This window comes from Urocitellus parryii, chromosome 9 (genome assembly GCF_045843805.1).
Source record: "Urocitellus parryii isolate mUroPar1 chromosome 9, mUroPar1.hap1, whole genome shotgun sequence".
Lineage (NCBI taxonomy): Eukaryota > Metazoa > Chordata > Mammalia > Rodentia > Sciuridae > Urocitellus > Urocitellus parryii.
Window position 1 is genome coordinate 31,928,547 of NC_135539.1, and position 14,903 is coordinate 31,943,449.

At 44.8% G+C, this 14,903-nt stretch overlaps 1 protein-coding gene across 3 annotated transcripts; it reads right to left on the reverse strand.

Annotated features, from left to right (window-relative positions):
* Nucleotides 1-239: 239 nt before the first annotated feature.
* On the reverse strand, nucleotides 240-14,903 carry Zscan25 (zinc finger and SCAN domain containing 25). 3 transcript variants are annotated; one of them, XM_026404201.2, is made up of 6 exons: nucleotides 14,760-14,903; nucleotides 11,988-12,396; nucleotides 10,786-10,987; nucleotides 10,114-10,205; nucleotides 8,844-8,967; nucleotides 240-4,253 (listed from the first exon to the last, which is right to left on the reverse strand). In XM_026404201.2, exons 2-6 carry the CDS (start codon nucleotides 12,372-12,374, stop codon nucleotides 3,424-3,426), a joined length of 1,635 nt encoding a protein of 544 aa, XP_026259986.1. In that variant the 5' UTR covers nucleotides 12,375-12,396; nucleotides 14,760-14,903; the 3' UTR covers nucleotides 240-3,423. The 3 variants fall into 3 exon arrangements, with proteins under 3 accessions (XP_026259986.1, XP_026259987.1, XP_026259988.2); XM_026404202.2 differs by lacking the exon at nucleotides 14,760-14,903 and having other exon boundaries at nucleotides 11,984-12,086; XM_026404203.2 differs by lacking the exon at nucleotides 8,844-8,967 and having other exon boundaries at nucleotides 3,816-4,253.

Consider the following 14,903-nt stretch of genomic DNA (forward strand, 5'->3'; position numbering starts at 1 on the left):
TTATAAATTTTAAGTACTTTATAATTGTTCATCATTATTACTAATGAAATATATAATCTAGACTCCTAACATCATATAAAGAGAAATAGCCATATGTGCCACCATTGTAATGTGTTCTTGCCAAAATGGGAAAGACAAATCTGGCTATACCTCTATATCTCTGAGTTCTCAGTTAATACAGAGGGCAGAGAAATAGTTAAATAATGTCAGGGATATGCAAATAACAAAATTCAGAATGTTAAAAAAAGTCTATAGTATAAATAATACAGTTTTCTCAATGATAAATTTCAAGGAAATGAAGGACAGATGGTTATGAAATTTAGAAGACAAAGCAACAAATTTTTTTGTTTTTTTTTAAGACAGAGAGAATTTTAATATTTATTTTTTAGTTTTTGGTGGACACAACATCTTTGTTTTAATGTGGTGCTGAGGATCGAACCCGGGCCGCACGCATGCCAGGCGAGCGCGCTACCGCTTGAGCCACATCCCCAGCCCAACAAATTGTAATTTTAAAATTTTAGTGTTTTTAAAAATCATTGAATATTTTGACACTAAAGAATTATTCATCTTTTTAAAGAGCTCTTACTGTTCAGAGGCACACACCAAAATATTTATAAACATCTGGAATGTGCTTTAAAACACTTCAGTGAGGGAAGAAGACAAGGAGGAAGCAGTGGGTAAAGAGAAATCAAGATTGGCTGAGTTTAAAATAAAAGTCAAATGATGACTACACAAGGATTCATTTACACGTTTGAAATTTTCTATTATAAAATGGTTCCCATGAAAAGAGAGAAGGTAGCCATCAAGGAAATTCTGAGGGTTGGCAATTCTGTTATAGATTTTTATATTAAACAGTTCAAAATTTTAGATATCACTTTTTTGTATTAGTGGTGAACCCCAACTGTGCCCCAAGATACAAGATCATTAACTTCCTAATGAAAGATTTCTCCTGAGCTTTCTTTCACATGTCCTAGACTTCAGAAAATTTACAGATAGGTAGATAATAAACAGAGAGAGGTATGAAATAAAATTCCAGAAGAATAGAAATGTACAGAAAACAGAAAATATTTGACATTTCAATGGGTATAAAAAACAAGGCTACTATAATTCCATGGGAAAAACTCCCTTTTAATGGAAGCTTTTTGAAAACATTGTCCATATGCTTTGGCCTCAGAGTAGACATGGAAGAGGACAAATGGGCAGGACAGCAAGGCTCAGCTCCTACTGAAGTTTCTCTCAAGAGATTCCAACTAGCTGAAAACCCAGAGGCCTGTTCAGCTAAGTGCATGATCAAAATCAATCAATAACTTAATTCAAGTAAATACAGACACTAATACAGCAGCCTCCATGGTCCCTGCCTGGCCTTGAGAGACAGATTTTTTGGAAAAGATACACTCAAGTGAGTCTATCCCAAATCCTGAGGACAGGAAACCTCCAACTGGGTTTGGCTGGCAGGGCGCTGGCTATCTTGCCTAACTTGTCTAAGAATTGGGGGGCTGGGAGACTGGTTTTTCATATGGACCTCTGCAGCAGCCCTGTGTGGATGACTCAATAACACTTCACCCTAGTTTAGCACAACTTCACAGTCCCCACAGATAAGCCAGGAGGACCAAAAGGGTTATTTGCTAAGTCAAAAGTAAACTTGTGGCTGCCTGCCAGGAAATAGGTGATAAAAGCACATGTTTCCAAGTGGACCGTGTAATACAAATGCTCATCACTACCACTTATCTCATTTGCAATGCAGAATGGGGGAAAGAAATCTCAAAGAATATGACATTACAAGGCACCATCAAACAAATGACACCTTGCAATTATAATGACACACAGTTGACAAAAGAAAAACTTAGCAGCCAGTGTTCAAGGCACAGCATAACAATGTCGCTGCAGTGCAATTCACCCTCATTATGCCGGGCCCAGAATCTTAAACAGCAAGAAAACCCTTTTTGATGGCAAAATAATATAAGAAAATGTAAACACAGTTGCAAATACTGCAGCTTCTAATTCTTAAAGAAATGTTATAAATGCCTACAAACATCAGTTTTCCTGAATCAGCACTCATGAAAAATAGGTCACTACCACTTTATCATCTCTAATTGGTGTCCAGGACCCCAAGTATCTCGGGAAGTAAGGGTCCAGATGAAAAGGACAGAGACTATTAAGAGGTAGGTGGTGACTGAAACTCAGGGAAGTACGCCAACAGGACCAAGAACACCTGCCAGGCCCAGATTCTGTATCCACAGATTCTGAAGATCAAGTGCATCATTAAAACACGCAATCTGCAGAGTTAGAAATTTTCCCCTATCACATTCACTGATGTATCTCAAGTACCAGAAGAGTTCCAGGCACATTGCAGGGCCTAATTACTTATGAAATGAATCAGATAAGAACATATAGAAAGGGCTGGGGTTGTGGCTCAGTAGTAGAGCACTCACTTAGCATGCATGAGGCACTGGGTTCAATCCTCAGCACCACATAAAATTAAATAAAGATACTGTGTCCACCTAAAACTAAAACAATAAAAAAATTTAAAAAAAAATAGAAAAGCATTTTTATATGTCAGATAAAGTGCCATTGATATAGGGCATTAATACTAGTTCACCTTTCAGACTCATTTAATCTAGTCTTTTGGCAGAATGTGACATTTTTTAAAAATACGGTTTATGTTTATTCGTGATCAATAGCAAAATATTAATTTCCTAATAGCTGTTGTTATAGTGCAAGGAATATGCTGGGATGGGAAAACTTTACAGATGAGGGAAGAATATTACAGTCAGAGAAAAAGGCTACAAATGAAGCAAAACAAAGGAGGCTGCTTGAGAGAAGATCCCAGCGGGGTGGAGGCCGAGGTGAGGTCCAGCAGGGAGCAGGCTGGCAGCACGTGACAGGAGGCCCTCACATGGCCCTTGCAACACAACGCACTTTGGAATCCTCTGTGATAACAAGGTCTCATCTGTGTCTGTCATTCACCACGGTATTCTCAGTGCCAGGAGCATAGTAGGTGTTTAATAAATATTTGTAAATGGAAAAGTGTGAGGTGAGTCTGAGCCAGATCTCACAGGCAGGATAGAGACCCAGGATAATGAGCTTCAAGCTGCCAACCACTGACAAAATTCTGCCCCTACTACTGGACTTGGAGGTGTGTCCAAACACCCAACTGACGGGAAAAATCCCAGCCTGAACTAAAGTTCAGAATACTGTTTCCCTTAAAGGTTACCAGAAAAACCATAGGCACCACTTAGATAGCAGGCATGGGCGGCTGTGCCCTCTGGGAGCTCTCAATAAGCCAGACTTGTCCTCAGCCTGGTCTGAGTCAGTGGAAAGGAAATGGCCCGAGAGCCTTCCTGCATGCCATCACTGCTTGTCCTCCAAGCCCATCAAAAAGATGAAGGATACCCTGGGGCAGGGATTCCTCAGGTGGTGCCCTCACTGCACCGGGGGCTCCAGGCGATGCTGGGTCTTCTGGTGCCGGTTGAGAATGGACCTCTGGTTGAAGCTCCGACCGCAGGCGGGGCAGTGGTAAGGCTTCTCTCCCGTGTGGATCCTCTGGTGTCGGACCAGCCGCTCCCCTTTGCTGAACCGCTTCCCGCACACCTGGCACCCATAGGGCTTCTCCCCGGTGTGGGCTCGCCGATGCACAGCCAGGTTGGCATTCCTGCTGAAACTCTTGCCGCACTCGCAGGTGTAGGGCTTCTCACCGGTGTGCGTCCTCCGGTGCACCTGCAGGTGCTGCCTCCGGCTGAAGCTCTTCCAACAGTCCCCACACTTATAGGGCTTCTCCCCTGTGTGGCTCCGCTGGTGGACCTCCAGGTGGTGTCTCTGGCTGAAGGTCTTCCAGCACTCATTGCACACGTAGGGCCTCTTTCCCAGATGGGTCCTCTGGTGCTTCATGAGGTACTCCCTCAAGGTGAAGCCCTTCCCACACTCCACGCAGCCATAGGACTTCTCCTCTTCATGGGTTCGCTGGTGTCTGACGAGATTGGAGCTCCGACTGAAGCCTTTCCCACACTCGGGGCACTGGAAAGGCTTCCAGAAGGAACTCTGCGCTTTGAGATCCTCAGGCAAGGAGACACTGTGCTGTGGAGCAGGAAGTCCTGGCAGACCACTCCCGGATTCCCCAGGCTCCTGTTCACAGGCTCCTCCCAGCCCAGGTCCAGGGACAGCAGCTTCCCCAAACCTCTCAGATGACAGCCCAGCAAATGCCCCTTTAAGGTCTTCCTGCTGGGGTTTTGACTCCTTTTCCTTGCTCCCAATGCCTACAGGAGAAAAGAGACCAAGACTGATTCCATGGTAGCTACCAAAGGTAATTTATGTGTTAGAGCTTTGCTTCCAAGAAAGGCCCACTGAGAGCAGCTTCTCTTTTCCCTGTGACTAACAACTTCAACACCTTTCACTTCTGTGGATCCTAAACTCAGAACTTCCTTTACTTCTTCCCACTCCCTACCCTCATACAGAATATATGCCAAATTTTAATCCCCCCTCGTTTTCAGACTTTTCTTCAAAATCTATCTCAGTGATTCTGAGAAATACACCCTGGTTATTCTCGTCCCCCAGCCTCTTCTGCACTGATATCCTCAATTAGCACTTATTTACACATGACTTTGCTGCAAATGCTAGTTTACATTCACCTACATGTTCTGCCTTCCCAAAATAATTACAAACCCATTCCAATAACCTGGCCCTGCATACCCTGCTCCCTCTACCTAACCAAGTATCATTAATCTGGGCCCCCTAGGAGCCTGGCAGGGAACTGCGCAGGGAGATGCTGGCTGAAGGAAGGAGCCCAATCTGTAACTGAAGCTCCAGTTACAAACCAATTCTGTGCTGGTACAGCTACCAGGACTATATATACTTAGGATCATAACTCCACCTAAGAAAATAAATATAAGTTCCTCGTACATAATATCGAGTTCATGTGCAGATTTCTCCAGGAGCTAGTTAAAGTTCATACATGGTACTTAGTTTCAGTTTTCCTACTCCTAACACTTCAAAACTGGAAACTACCCAAATGAACCTTTTCTCCTGTGTGGATCCTCTCCATGAAAAAACAAATTAATTACAGCTCCACACCATGAGGTCATGAAGGTCACATGTCCTTGTTAGGAGACGCATGTTGAAGTATTTAGAGTGAAAGATCAAATGGCTCCATTTTCAAAATTATTCTGAAAATACATTTTATAGATAAATATGGCAAATGTTAACAATTATTGAAAAAGACAAAGGTATAAGTGTGTTCACTATAACGGTACACTAGTCTTAGTGATTTTTGTAGGCTTTTTTTGTAGGTTTGAAAGTTTTTTCAGCAAATGTTTAAATATAAAGCTGGAGGGAAATAAATAAAATATCTAGGCAGAAATGAAAACACTAAGACAAAGACGCATTAGTACAAAGAGAATGGAGTCAGAGAACTGGTTTTGAATGTGGCACTGGCTACTTAATAGCTATGGGATTATGGAAAAATCAATTAATCTCTCTGAGCCTTACTTTCTTCATCTTCAAAATGGATAGTACACTGATAAAGGTTCCTGTATACACAGCAGGTATGCAATGGTAGGTGGTATGATTTTAGCCCTTAGACCAAGCACTGATTTCCAGCTACTTCCAGAGAATCTCCCCCTGGATCTCAAACTCAAGATGGAACCCTCCATTCTCCTCCCCCTTAGGAAAGCACTTCCCTTCCTTTCTCACAGTAGCACCAGTTTTCCAGTCCAATAGCCAGGATCTCAGCCTCCTCCTTGACTCTACTCTCTCCTCTTCTCTAGCTAATCGGTGATCAATCCTTGAAAAAACGTCTTGGTAAACCACCTTCTTCACCACTGCCAAGTCTGGTTCCTGCTCTGGCCCTATGCCTGTATCTCCTTCACCCTAGAGGTCAATTGCAATAACACTTTCATCACATTACTCAACACTGCAAACTTCTACCAGAGCCCACAGCCCTCAGCTAGTCTCACCCTACTTACGCAACCCCTCTTTCTTTCTCTTCTGAACACTCATCTTTCACCCCAGGGTCTTAACCATCTTGCAAACAAGTCTCCTGGAGTCAGTGTGTGCATATGCTACTCTCTGCATCCATTATTCCAAATCAGCTTCCAAATTCCTGCACCAGCCCAATCTCCATCTGTTTGCTCCCATAACTCCATTTATGATCCAGACCATAAGGCTGGCAGTTAGTCACTCTCTAATGACAACAGACCAAGGCCTGAAAGGGAGCTGAGAACCCACCTGGCCCAGCGGTCTCCCCAAACTCATCTCCTCCTTATAAATTAGGCAGCTTGGTCCTGTCCCACACTGCTATCTTTGCAAGTTCTGGGACTGAATCCCAGGTAGACCTGAAGGCTGGAATTCATAGCAGATGGTACACTTGGAAAACAGAGATAACTGCACAAAGCTGGGGCTCCTGTGATGTACCCAAACAGAGGCACACCATGCCACCTAGCAGAAACACTTAGGGATGTGTATCCAGGCTGTTTGGAGACGCAGGGCTGGTGAGAGGACAAACACGCACCAGGGTCTCTAGAAGTCAGAAACAGCCAGGACCGGGTAAGCACTCTTGAGGATGGAAAGGCATCACTGCAGAGGCATACAGCTAATGGGGATTAGGGCTCTGGGAAGCTGGGACTTCTATCCAGGGCACATCACGGGAGCCCCTGCCTTGTGTATTTATCTCCAAAGTTTGCACATCTTTTACCCTGTGGCAATTACAAGCCTCTATGTAAAACACACCAGCATCTTTTGCCACCCACATCACCTTGCCCTGGACACAGGTCCCCAATTCCCCCTACCTGGTGCTCCACCCTATTATAAATCTCTGTGGGTAAATAAAATGAATGAATGCTGACTTATGAAAGAATCAGTTAATAATATTTGTACAAGTATGACCAACAAATATTTGCAAAAATGTTCAACATCATTTGTAATTAGGGAAATGTAAATCAAAAGTGCACTGAGATTTCATCTCACACCAATCAGGATGGCAGTCATCAATACAAAAATAAATGCTGGAGAGAATGTGGAGAAAAAGAAAAACAACTTTTACACTGTTGGTGGGATTATAATACAACCACTATTAAAATCAATATGAAGGTTCCTCAAAAGACTAGTAATGAAAACAGTATGTGACCCAGCTATACCACTCCTCAGTATTTACCCTAAAGAATTAAAGTGATCACACTATAGTGATAAGACATACCCATGTTTATAACAGCACAATTCACAACAGCCAAACTATGGAACCAGATGTCCATCAACAGATGAATGGATAAAGAAAATGTGGTATACGTGCACAGGGAGTTTTATTCAGCCATAAAGAAAAATGAAATTATGTCATTTGCAGGAAAATGGATGGAACTAGAGACCATTATGTTAGGCAAAATAAGTCAAATTCAGGTCTAGAGTCAAATGTTTTCTCTCCTATGTGGAAGCTAGAGAGAAAAAATGAAAAGAAAAGGTGGGGGATCTTTCATGAAAATCCAAGGGAGATCAGTGGAGGAAAGGGACCCAGGGGTGGAAGGCAGGGAGGAAGGGAAGTGCCAGGAAATGATCCTGGCCAAACTACATTGTTCTATGTGTGCATGTACAAACACGGAACAACAAACCCATCGTTATGTACAACTATAATGCATGAATAAAAATTGTGGAAAAAAAATCAAAGTTGGGCAAAACCCCCTCCCAAAAAACAATATTTGCACAACTAATAAAAATATGTGGGCTGAGGATATAGCTCAGTTGGTAGAGTGCTTGCCTTTCATGCACAAGGCCCTGGGTCGACCCCCAGCACCACAACCAAAAAAAAAAAAATATATGTGCTAGCACCATGTTTGCCACACATTTTGTCCTCACAATGCCATGAGGCCATGTGAGTCATTTCATGACTGAAGAAACTGAGACCTGAAGAGATCAAATGAGATGGTCATGGTTAGTAAAAGAGGGAGTCAGGATGGAGCCTCTTGCATCCTGAAAGAAGCACATGACCCTCTTGCTCATCCTTCAATGTATTTCAAGGTGAGAAAGGTCAGATGGAGTCTGTACAGATGAAGGGTCAACACATAAAATACAAGGTTTTGAAAGGAAAAAGAAAAGAGTTAGCGGGGAGCAGGGGAGGCTTGTTCCCAGCCACGTTTTCTTCTTCTCCCCACTGTTCTCATTCAACCCACAAAGATTCTCCCCACTGCTCCTTGGTCCCTGATCCCCATGCCCTGTAGTGCACTCTGCTGGCTTCCCCACAGGCCCTCACCCTGCACTGCCAGCCCTGGCCTCACTCCTGCTCCCTCCTCCCCTATGGGCTCCTATCAGTGCAACCACAGGTCAAACCCAGCCACCACCTGAGGCAGGCCCATCGAGAGTTTGCTTCCTCTGTGACACAAGCCCACACTTACCTGTCCCATTTCTAAATCCTTACCGCACATGTGCACACATACACACAGAGAATGCTCCAATTCTTTCCTGTATATTAGTCCAGGCCACTTCCTGCCCCAACACAAAGCTACTGTGTGAGGCCTGCACTCAGGGAGTGCTCAATAAACACTTGCTAAATGAATAAGACCAGGTGCTCCTTTTTGGCTGTTTTCCCTCTTGCTCTGAAGGCAGCTAGGGACACACACAGATGTCTAGGGATGCTAATGACTGACCTGTCTATTTGGAGCCAGAAGAGCTGCCTCGTGTTTTTCTGCTCCATTGTCTGCCTCCTCTTGACAAAGGAATGCTCCCTACAGCTGGCCCATGTTCCCTCCTCACCTGCCATGAAATCCACTTCCTTTGTCAGCAGCACCAGGTTAGGGCAAGATCCCTGACCTGGAGCTTTCAAAACCCCTCAGCTTCTCACCTTTGGGGTGGAGACAGAGCCTTACCTGAAGAGACCCCACAGTTCTGTGGTTCCACATATTCCCCAAAGCAGTCAATCTGGGCTGGGGTCACATGCCTCCACTCCTCCTCAGGAAAAGGCAGGGCCATGTCTTTAAAGGTCCCCAATCCCTGAAACAACAGATTGCTATAAATAAAGAGACAGTCCCTAAAGAAGAACCATCTAATGGCCACAGTGATCAGAGGGAACAGCACAGGGCTGAGCAGAGTAAGACAACAGAAGGAAACCAGCCTCTCAGTGCCCTGGGAAATGAACCAACTACCTCCTGACAATTCAGTGAAAGAGTAATTGACTTGAGTCTCTGCTTCAGCAGCTCAGCTTGTCCCCACAACTCCAGCTGCCATGCCACTTGGTCACCTGCATCATCAGGCATCACAGAGCCTGGGAGTTGCCCCACACCCTCTCAAGCCCCATCTTAAGAATGACACCACATTAAAAGAATTGGGTCCTTATTTTCTCATTCACTACACCAGGAAGAAACTCTATGGCAGAAGGGATGGGTCTAACCAACTGGAAAAAACACTGTCGCTCCTCGACCCTGCAAACCTCCGGAACGGGAAATAGCCCAGCCTCAATGCCCAAATATGGCTTTAGCCATAGTTAAGATATGACTTGCTTCTTTTTTGTTCTGTCAAATAATTCCTTTACTTCTTCAAGAAAGTCCTTAACTTAAGACTCACGTCCTTCAGAAAAGTGTCCCATGGGAAACCCCACGTCCCTGGTCACACTTAGCACCCTGTGGAAGGGATTCCAACTGGGGTGAGAGCCTCCCATCTGTGCTCTCATTACCCTGTGCAGCAGGTTTGCAAGTATTAACAGGGCCTCCACTCCTGGGATGGCAAGTATAGACCAAGAGACACTGCTCAGGGCTCCAGGAGCCCCAGCCTGAGCCAGCTGCCATCCCTGGGACATCTCCAGAGCAGCAGCAGAAGAAGCACCCACAAAGGACATCTATCTCTAGGGTAACCACCATAGCAGACACACACCTACAGGGATTCTCTCAATGTCTTCCTCCTCATGGTAAGAGAAATACCAACACATCAATCAGTGGCTTAAGGTCCAGGTATAAGAGTCAGTGCAAATTAATAACTAGGGATGGTGGCAGAACGGAGAAAATGACACAGCTGTATTACCAGAGGTAGAAAGGCCAAGCGACTCCACTCTCTGGATGGCGCTTTGCATAGTGAAGCTTTGGGGAAAATGTACATTAGTCAAAGCAGCATCAGGATCTCCAAAAGGGCAGAGTCATGGCTCACCTGTGCTCCTGCTGAAAGAAACCCAGCTGCCATCTCTTGGTCTCTGGTGTTCATTGGAGGGAGGCCTGGACCCATTTGAAGAAGAGGGAGTGCTGAGTAGAGACAAAAAGCAGGAGAAAGATCAACATTGTTGACAATCATCCCTTTCAAAGATGACCCCCATCCAAGACACACAACCTCAGAAACCTGCAAACTCCAGAGAAAAGTGCTTTGGTGCCACAATGACCCACACAGGGGTATCTGAGTGGCCCCTGCCCTGTCTTCAGCAGTGAAGACTGTCCCAAATCTGTCATGCTCCCTGGCCACACTCAGGAATAACTTCTTTGAGATTCAGTAACAAAAAAATGTCACTTATTACTTTGAGGGGTACGGTTTGTCTTCCCACTTAATAAATATTCCCACATCCATTGCACAGTTCCTGGTAGTTTCTAGAAGGCATATGAAGAAGTAGAAACAATAAAAGAACATGATTCTAGACATGCCTTCCAGAAACCAGGGTCAAGGCAGAGAACACGATTTCATCTCAGTTTCCTACTGAGGTCAAGGAAATAACCGGGAACATTCAGAATTACACCTTGCACATACTACTGTTGGGTTTTTGAAGGACAGGGTGGTGACAGTTGGTATAGAGCAGTTCCCTGTGCCCTTCCGTCTTCGCTATCTGCATCTTACCCTGCTCTTGGAAGGCCTGCGTCCCATCTCCAGGGTCCTGACTCAGCTGCTCTTCAGTTCTTTGGTCTAGGACTTGAACTCCTTCCCCGTGGGGCATCCCCCACTCAGGCTTGACCTCTACTGGCTCCAGGTGGATGCCTGGCTCCCAAGCACCTCTGCCAAGGGCTGTCTTCTGCTGTTCTCCCTGCATGTGGCATGGAACCTAAGAAAAATTCCCAACATCAATTAAAATGAGGCTTAGTCAAGACTGTTATGATGGGAGTTGAATTAAAACCTAAAAGGAGAACCACTGTGGCTTCAAAAGAGACAAAGGAAAAGCCAGCTGAGCTCCTCCTCCAACATCAGACAGGAGGTGGAAAGGAAGTGACACTCCCTTTATCAGGCCCTGAGCAACTTGTCTCTGCCCATGCTATTTGACAAGCTTAACTTGTTAACTGCCTTGATACTGATCAAATTTCCCATGAATACTATCTCCAAGAGCCCAAATGCTGTCCTGCTGAAAACCTAAACACAACACACTCACTATTAGAAAATAAACTTCCTAGTAGTAAAAGCAAAAATGTTTTTAATTGCAAAGCCCAGACACTGTAATAAATTAGCTAATGAAAACAGCAGTTCTACAAAGAGCAAGGACAACCAGGAGGACTCACACTGAGATGCACTCACAAAAACAAAGTCCTTCCTGGTCCTCTTTTAAGCTCCTGTGTGGGAGAAAGGCTGAGTTACAGAATGATTGCCCCTTGCCCTCTTTTCCCAGCCATCAATCAGGTGACTGTACTACACAGTGAAAGCAACATGGCCAGAGTCCCAGGCAACATTTATGGTGCAGTCAGCTGATATCATCAGAACAGCACCCCAAAATCACACAGGAGCCCCAAGAGCTGAAGTGGCCAACATGGAAACAGTACAGATATGGGCAACCAGTGGGTTCCCTGTACCCACAGGCATCTACCCCAAGGCAGGGCTGGGGACCTAAAAACAATCACAACTGCTTTCTTTAGGCCTGAGGCTCTCAAAGGAATCAGGGCCAGGCCTCTGCCCTAAGGCCTGAAAAGGAGCATCAGGCCCATCTGCGCACCAGCATCTTCCCTGGGAACAGCTCTTCCAGCTGAAAAACCCACCACTCTCCAAAAACCTCTCAATTCTTTAGAACCCCTTCCCATGGCAACAGCAAAAGACCCGGATACCCTCTTCTCACCCACCGCCTTGGCCTCCAGCGCATTCTCTGTCAAGTCCTCCACCATGGTCACCAAAGCCTTGCCACTCTCCAGGCCGTGATCCCGGATCCAGGTATAGAACTCCCGGGGCAGGATGGTCAGGAACTGCTCCAGCACCAGAAGCTCCAGGATCTGCTCCTTGGTGTGCAGCTCAGGCCTCAGCCACCCGCGACAGAGCTCTTGAAGCTCCCTGAGGGCTTCTTGGGGACCTGCTGCCTCCTGGTAGCGGAACTGCCGAAACCTCAGGCGAAAAGTCTCAGGACTGGAGTCTTCTCTTGCCCTGCCCCATGGCAACTCTTTCTCCATTTTCACCACAGGAATATCCATTTGCTGCTGAGGATCTTCCGCCATCCCTGGACGCTCTTTAAGCATCTTCACATTCCCTCTCAGAAGACTGAGAATGACAGCATAAATTTTTTTGAGAACACAAGACACATGAAAGCTCAGACCATCCCATTTGTGTCTACATTAATGAACATTCTGCAGAATAACATGGTAATGACCTGCAATGATGCATTTTCAAAAGGCTGAAAGTATGCCTTGAACATCAAGTCAGCTAAATGATTTGCCAAGAACCTCTTAGATACAGAGAATAAATAGAAAATATATAAGAGCTTACATCCCAAAGTAGCTTAAGACCTCACTGGAGACAAAATAAAACAATCAGGGAATAATATAAACTGGACTATAATTAGGTTAGTCACGAGGGCCCACTCTTTCAATACTAAAGGAAACATACATTCAACACACACACATAATCACATACCACATAACAGTGGTCTATATGACATTGGTCCCCTAAGATTATAATAGACCTGAAGTTTTTTCACTGACTAGTGAAAAAGCATAGCCTACTTCTACTAATAATAAATGACTATATTATTAGCTCACATATTTACTACTCTATACTTTTCATTGTTATGTTCGGAGTACCCTCCTTCTACTATTAAAATACAAAAATTTACTGTAAAGCAGTATGCTGTATTGCACCAACAGCAATCTCATACATCTTGTGTTTCCCACATCTCTTGATTGTATCACAAGGTCATGTCCAAGTCTGTGACATCATATTCAATGATGTCCACACAACAATGCATTTATCAGGATGTGTCTCCATAATTAAGCAATGCATGACTCTGTGTGTGTGTTTGTGTGTGTGTGTGTGTGTATACACACTTTCCCAGGCATGCAGAAACAAGAAAAAGACAAGGAACTTGTCTTCTTGAAACTCATACTAATACAGCAGATAAAAAATAACAAAGAAAATACATAAAATTACAAGTGAGGACAAGTTCTAGAAATGGAATAAATAAGGTGCTCTGTTAGTGGTGACAATGGACTTTAAGAGGTTGAAGAGGTTTTTTGTTGTTTGTTTGTTTGTTTGTTGTAGTATCAGCAGCAAGACCATTTATTACAATGTTGTTCGCATGGATTCCACTAGTTATAAAATTTTACACTCATCTAGCGCTGTTCAGCTGAGAATGTCAGAATGTTGTACAAGCACAGACTCTAAGTACACTGACTCTTGAAACATGCAGGGAACAGCAGAAAAAAACTACTTCCAGTTATGTAACTTGCTGGAAGAAGGTTTTTCTTAAGACATGATACTTAATTGAGACCTACAGGATAGAGCATGAGCCAGTCATTCAAAGAGCATTCCCAGCTAGAAATCACTCTGCATGTTCAAGAGCAAGCCAAAGTCCAGTGTGGCTTCAGCAGAGTGAGGAGCAGAGCTGCATGAGTAAAGCTCCCAGAGCCAGACAGAAATCAGATTACCCAGGGCCTGCGCCACCATAAGAATTATAGGCTTTACGCTTATTTCTTAGTGTAATGGGAAACTACGCATTTTTAAAAAGTCATACTGTGTGTCAACAGAGAATAGAGAATACAAAAAGGGAAGCAGTATTTCAGATGGTTCAAGCAAAAGATGACAGGTCTTTAGGTCAGGATGGTGACAAAGCAGACAAAAATCAAAACATTTTGAGGCAAAATTAACAACTTTGCTAGTGGCTTGGATGTGATGATGTGTTTGGCTAAAGAAGAAAACAGAGAAAAATATAGCCAAGGTCTGCCTCCCCAAATACTTGGTATAGATGAAAAACATGGAGAGTTAAAAAAAAAAAAAAAAGGAGAGATTAATGTAAGTCCAAGTACTACTGAGAAAGAGGCTTGTAGTAGACTGGAGAATGAGTCCTACTAACCTCCGTGGGGGGGCAAGTCGGGAAGCCTTAAGCTAAGGAGACAGATCTCAAGTCCAAAGAAGCAGGGAAGGATATCGGCTTGTTAGGACAGATCACCCCGATTGGAGCAGAGAATAATTAACTAGCAGGCGGCACCCTGGAGCCCTGCTAAATATTCTCTTGGGCGTTTGTGCATTTAACTATCACCCTTAAACCTATTTTACCTTTCTAGGCTACAGTAGGTATTTCCTCTGCTGCATCGAATTTCTCTTTCATGACTTTCTAGCTGTTGCATGGGTTCACTCCATTAGGGTATCTACAGCTCTGCAGATGCAACCGTTTACCAACGTCTATCTGATCCCCTGCAGGCAAGCATGGAGAGGGCCTCATTCATCTTTCATTTCTGCACTGGACAAACAGAACGCGCTCCGTAGCTGTTCTTTAGATGGCTGAACTACGTCCTATCCCAATTACTTTCGCTTTTCCAAGAGTTCGGCCTCGGTTCGAGATCTCCTCGGGCTCCTGAACCACCTGCATTAGGCCAAGCCTGGCCCGGTGGGATCAGCCTGGCTCCTACCTGAGTCGGCCGCGGCGCGAACGTGCGGACCCCGACCCGCGGGGCCTCTCCACAGCCTTTCCCGCCGCCCGGAGCCCGCCACGGGCCCGGCCCGGCCCGGTTCCAGTTCACCCGCCCGGCACCAGCACCAGGTTCGCTGGTGCC